At 35.7% G+C, this 6,000-nt stretch overlaps 1 protein-coding gene across 12 annotated transcripts in view; it reads left to right on the forward strand.

Moving 5' to 3' along the window:
* PLEKHA7 (pleckstrin homology domain containing A7) overlaps positions 1-5,013 on the forward strand; it is a 167,425-nt gene extending 162,412 nt beyond the window's left edge. For 11 of the 12 annotated variants that reach the window (XM_030038790.2, XM_030038785.2, XM_041129156.1 and 8 more), the window contains 2 exons: positions 2,058-2,166; positions 3,900-5,013. In XM_030038790.2, coding sequence (XP_029894650.1) covers positions 2,058-2,155 — 98 coding nt within the window. In that variant the 3' untranslated portion in view covers positions 2,156-2,166; positions 3,900-5,013. The remainder of the gene's footprint in view (positions 1-2,057; positions 2,167-3,899) is intronic. The other variant, XM_030038788.2, reaches the window with a different exon arrangement.
* The last annotated feature ends 987 nt before the right edge of the window (positions 5,014-6,000 follow it).

Here is a 6,000-nt window from a genome sequence, read left to right on the forward strand (position 1 = left end):
TTTGGACCTTCAGGCATCTGTGTGTCAAAACGCCTTCTCCGCAGGCAGTCTGGTCCCAGTTCTAGTAACCGGGTCCTTGTAGCAGTGACTCGCACACTTTGGGTATGGAGTGGGACTTTGTGCAGCATTTTGCCACATGAGTTCTAGCTTCTTCTGGGAAAAGGTAGCGCTGAAGCTAGGATCAACCAAGATGAATGCAGCCGATACTTGAAATTATTCCTCTGTGTCAGTACAACAAGAGCAGAGTGCCTGCCATACTAAACAGTCTTCATGTGGCCAGTTAACTTACTTCGGGGTGTGCGTGTAGTTGCAGTAACCGTACAGTACTGAAATATGTTTGATCTTTTTATGTTGTGGAGTGAATGTAGTAGCTATGTTTTCATTGCTATGGTTTTTTGGTTCATATTTTAATTTTTTTTATTGTCATTATTTCAAAAGTGTGATCACCACATATTCTTTAGTATACGTAACCACAGAAATCTTCTTAATTCTTTAGTTCTCCCCAAAGAGGGAATTAAAATGTGTATTGGCACTGAAACGTTTAAATGCTGCTTGAAGAAATTTGCAGTCAGTTGTGAGATGATTTTTAATTTAATTTTCTTTGTGAAGTATAGCAGCTAGCTCTTTTGTCTTTCAGACACTTAAAAAAACCTAACATAGTGGCCAAGAACTAGATTCTTTAAGGAAGCCCAAACCTTTATGTCTGCACACAGATTTCCGTGCCACACTTGTATCTCAAATACTCACTTCTTGTAACGTGTCTTAATCTGATTTCAATTATTACTTACTCCTTTAAAAACAAACACCTTTCAAGGAATTCTAAAAAAAGCCAGAGTGGTTTGGTTTTGATAGAAAATATACAAACCATAAAAGGAGTTCAGTTTTTTTAGTTATGGCCTATCTTCTGATGATCTAAAGTGATTAATAAGAAAAGCATTTGATGCTTTGCACAGCTGATTGTACATTCTCATTTATTCTGATTTTACAGATTCCTTCACATTCTTATTTTTGTAGTTTGATTTTTAAAGTATGGGTTGTCATTTGCTCCTTGTTGAGAAAGTAGACCATCTCTGAAAATCCAAACCTAAATATCTAGATTTTTTACAAAGATTTGCTTATGAAAAAGGCTGTGAAGCTTAACTTCCCATTTTTCAGGGGGAAGCAGTCAAGTTATATTGTCATAGCATCTTACCATAAATCTTTTAAAATGTACATTTATCTAATTCTTGTAAAGCATTATTTTAGAGTTCCTCTGTTCGTACTAAGAAATCAACCTTCTAAATGGAAGATTCATTACAAGAATCTGGAAGATGAAAGTCAAATGCAAGAGTATCAGGAAGTCATTTCCTAAATTGTATGTTTTGGAATTAGGTTTACCTTTGGCCCTCCAAAATGTAAAAGCAGAATTTAAGACTGAGTTTCAATCTCTTTAGTTTTATGATTATTGTCTTCCAATACTATACCATTAACTCTGTTTTATAAACAAGGATAGTTTTAATCATTGTATTCTTTATCCTGAAGTTTCAAGCTGAGATCTGAAAATGTATTTACTATATCATGCACTGTACTAAGCAAATTGTTATATGCATATGTAATTTGGGGGGGTGTGTGATTTTTCTATATATTATATTTGTTTCTGCTCATTGGCATGTAACAAAGGAAATGTTGAAAACCTGTACAACTGCAGTGAAATCTTGAACTCAAATTAGCAAATATAGGTGCTATTCCAGAGCTGCAGTTTTAAAAGCAGGGCTGGACTAGAGTATATCAGTGTTGTATGCCTTAAAACGTTCCAGGGAAACTTCATCTTAAGATAGATTGTCCATATTCTCATCAAAACAGGAATGCTTATTTGCATAACTTATGCAACTAATAGGAAAAAAACAGGAGGTAGAAATTTTGTTGTTTAAATTGTGTTCCGTGTAACTAAAATAGTGTAACACCTCATGGCATTACTAATCAGGTTTCCTATTCATGTGGTAGAAAATTAAGGTCACTCCGTTTTTAATATGAATGTTTGATTGTGCAGCCTAATTCCTGTATGTGATCCCTTCTAGCTCAGCAGTTGACCTATCCATCTAAAGCACCCTCACCTTCTGTACCACAGCCACCTCACTCCCCCTTAAGCAATGGATTTCACTACACATTTGTTTAAACACCTTAAAAGTAAGAACTAACTGCTCTCGGCATGTCTGATTTGCCATTGTACCTTTGCTGTGGCTTGCTGAATTTTAACATTTTTACTAAACATAGATTAGATCCAAATGAACGCATGCATCTATTTTTCAGAAACCTTTTATTCTTGTAAATATTTCTTCTAATGAGCTAACATGTGGGCTAATAAAGTCTTCAAATAGCTGCTGTTGCTCTACAGATAAGATGCTTCCATAATCTTACTGTGGTGAAGGAAAGAGACATCTGTATTCTCGGTAGCATGGGGCCAGATTTTCAGCAGCGGTTTGTACTCCGGTGGCTAGTGTTGTGTACTCCTGTGGCTACCGTAGGGGTGCGTAGGTATTTCTGCCTGCATGTGGGATATACCGTTGCTGCTCAAGAGAATCCAAAGTGCAAAGTTGTCTAAGCAGGGGTTCATTTATGGGCTGGTGTCTTACACATGAACTAACATCGGAGTCTTAATTGAGGTGAGCTGAAAATTTGGCCCTTTATAACTAATTCTACAATATTGTGTTTGACTTTTTCGTGCTTTTGTTGTCTTTGTCATTGAATCATGTTAACAGAAGACTTGATTTTTGTCTCTCATTAGGTTATTTTGCCATTTCAAGTATTAAAATTGTGAGAATTTCATTGTCCTTATAAAGAAATGCGTATCATCTTTTCCCAGTAGTATTTTCAGAGTTTTCTCTATTTGAAATAGGAAAACCTGTAAATATGATGATACTTGACTGCTAAATGTGCCCCTAGTTAAGATGCTCGCCATGCTTCCATAGTTTCCTTTGAAATTGTTCTCACCTTTCTGATTTCCTTTGGTCTAATTTTATTGCCTGATGTTGGACAAAAAGGTAAAACACAGATGAAGTGGTAAAGAGGGTTGATTGAGTGAATAACTCAGATAGCATTAATCTTTAGATACCTTTGTTTTCATTGTCACTAATCTGAGTCAAATATCTGTGCAAGAAGTAAAAACCTAAATAAAAATGAGCACATACCAGAAAGGCCCAAATGGGCAGTGACCTGCCTTCTACAAGGCCTGTGAAAAATGGCAAATTTTGCATCAGGAAGTGTATAGACATTAGGAGCCTCTACAGAGCTCGATGGAAATAGCTATTTGCTTTTCTGGTTCAGTTTATCTTTCCGAGAACCAGACTCCACCATCTTTGCTGTGTCTGAATAACATTTGACTCTACTATTATATCCAGGGATATGCTAATTGATTATCACTATCACGTGAGATCTTTGCATGTGAATAGGGTACCCATGTGTGGCCTCAAGAACCCAGAAAAATAACTGTACAGTCCCAGGGTATTAGACTTCAGCAGGGGGCTTGGACCAGATGACCTTCAGAGGTCCCTTCCTACCCCAACCATTCTGTGATTCCAGACTGACTTAAGAACACGGGTATCACATGTCTATATAAATATACATACATACATGTGTATGTACAGATATATATTTACATCTGTATATACAAACCCCTACATTTTCTTCAGGAAAATTATCAAGAAAATAATTGCAATAACCAGCAACTTGATGGAGACGCATCAAGTTTGAGCATCAGTGGCATCATGAGATAATTGTTTGCTTAAAGTGTCTATATGAATTGTTCATAATGTCAGGCTGCAGAAGGCTTTAATAAAAAAATGTTTCCTGAAAATGCTTACTGCTTGGCATTAGTGTACTCACTTTAGTATTTAACCATGTTTTATTTTACTTCATGCTAGCCAAAGCAGTAAGTGAACACTGACGTAAGACTCGAAGCAAATCCCACCTTGTGACGCCGCATGGAAGAAAGAGGAGATTCTGTACCAGCTTTCTGTGAAGATACTCATCGGCTGATGACATGTTCTTCTGGAAATAGATTCAGAGAATAATAGGGGGATTTTCTATGAAAATGAAGAGAATTGCAAATAATTTTATTTTTACTTCAGTTTAGTTCAGACTTTTTATATGAATAAATGGCACTTTTAATAAACTCTGTAAAATACTGACAATGTATTTTTAGAACAATGTATTCTAGAATTTTTTTAAATCAAGGGCTGAATTAATTTTAAGAGAAACTACTTGCATAGATGTTAAAAGATGCTGTTACTTCCCCCTCAGGCTCAGATGCACAATGTAAAGTTTCACAACAAAAATGTAAATTTGAACAAACCTAGGAGCACGTTCATATAGGGTATGGGTAGAGCTAACGCAAGTGAGAGGTTTGCTGAAAGGGCGATTTGAATTGAATATGTTTGTAGATTTAATCACCCACCCTTTTGCCCATTAAATAATACATTGCCAGGAACTTTTAGCTTGAATTTCTAAATATCGGTAACCACTGTATAGCTGAAATTTTCCATGAAAGCCATAATGAAAGCCAGTTTTAACTCCTGTTTCCTTTTTTTGATCCCATATGAGTAACTTGCTGGTATCGGTACAAAGTATGCTAGGTTGCTCTTGACAACAGTAGTGCTGTGCCCTCAGTAACAAAGAGCTAACAAATTATACTTTTTTGAAAGTTGAGATGTGGAAGAAGAAAACTTTTAATTAAAATATGTGAAGTAAGCAATAAAAAAACATAATAGGATATGTCATTTTACTAGTAAATATGTATTTTTCTTTTGATTTTTTCAATAAACATTACAATATGATGTATTGACTAGTATTTATCCTGGAAACAGCAAAACTAATGTAATGTGGCATCTGCTAATTTCATATGTATGTTCACCTGGTGCTTAATTTTGCCAAACGTTGAAATTCAGTGTTTTACTTATGTATAGGATAAAGGGTGAGGTAGTTACATAAGGAGAAAATAAGATTAAATGAATTGCTGCAATTGCTTTACTTGGAAAAGAACCTGCACGCATTGAATGCAAGACATGCAAAAATTTCCCATTATGTAATTATTAGTTGAGTTAAGCTCTGGATGAGAAATGACTGAGAAATACTTCTGCAGTATCTTGTGAAACCACTAACTTGGTCGTTTGCTGTATTCAAGTACTAGCTACAAAACCCTTGAAATTGACCTTCAAGTTTCAGACTTTAAGACAAATCATATTATATTAACAGTATAGTCAGAAATATTCTTAAAAGTATGTATTTAGCTAATGCAATCTATTTTACCTCAATACTGCCAGTATCAACTTCAAAACCTTTTGCCAAAATAATGATTTATTTTTGCCTTTATAAAAAGTTTTGAAAGCATAAATGAATATTTTGCGGGAAAGCATTAATTTAAATGAAATGTAACAGTTTGGAAAATGGTATATGTACAGATTAAAATATTAACATAACTGCCTCCTATTGCCTCTGTCTTTTCTGCTCTCTTACCAGCATCCATGTGGTTGAAAATCCAGTCATTTGTGCTGTTACCACATTTTGCTCTTTGGTTCAAATCCCATTGAAGTTCCCCAGTTTTACACTTATTTCACTGGGATTTGGATCAGGTTCCCCCTACACCAAAGCTTCATTTTTATTTTCTTCCTTTTTTAGAAATGTTTCTTAGCATTTGATGAATTTATTCTTGAATAGAAAGCTTTTTCAGGGTGGTCCCCTAAACACAATGACTACAATGCTGTCCTTTCTGTCTCGTAGATACATATGTTTGTCTGACACATTCTTAGCCCTTTAGTTTCTGGTGAAATGAAGTATCAAAAGTAACTTCAATTTAACAACAAACAAACAAAAAACCTGGAGGCATCCCGTAGTAACATGTGCGCTGCATGGAAATAGGGTGTCGACCAAAGAGAGGGTCGGTGGGCAACCGGCAAAGCAGATGCCAGTAGCGGCTAACCACGGTGATTCACGCTGCACAGTTCCCTCAATGACAGCAGTTTGGTG

Source organism: Aquila chrysaetos, chromosome 16 (assembly GCF_900496995.4).
Source record: "Aquila chrysaetos chrysaetos chromosome 16, bAquChr1.4, whole genome shotgun sequence".
Classification (NCBI taxonomy): Eukaryota; Metazoa; Chordata; class Aves; order Accipitriformes; family Accipitridae; genus Aquila; species Aquila chrysaetos.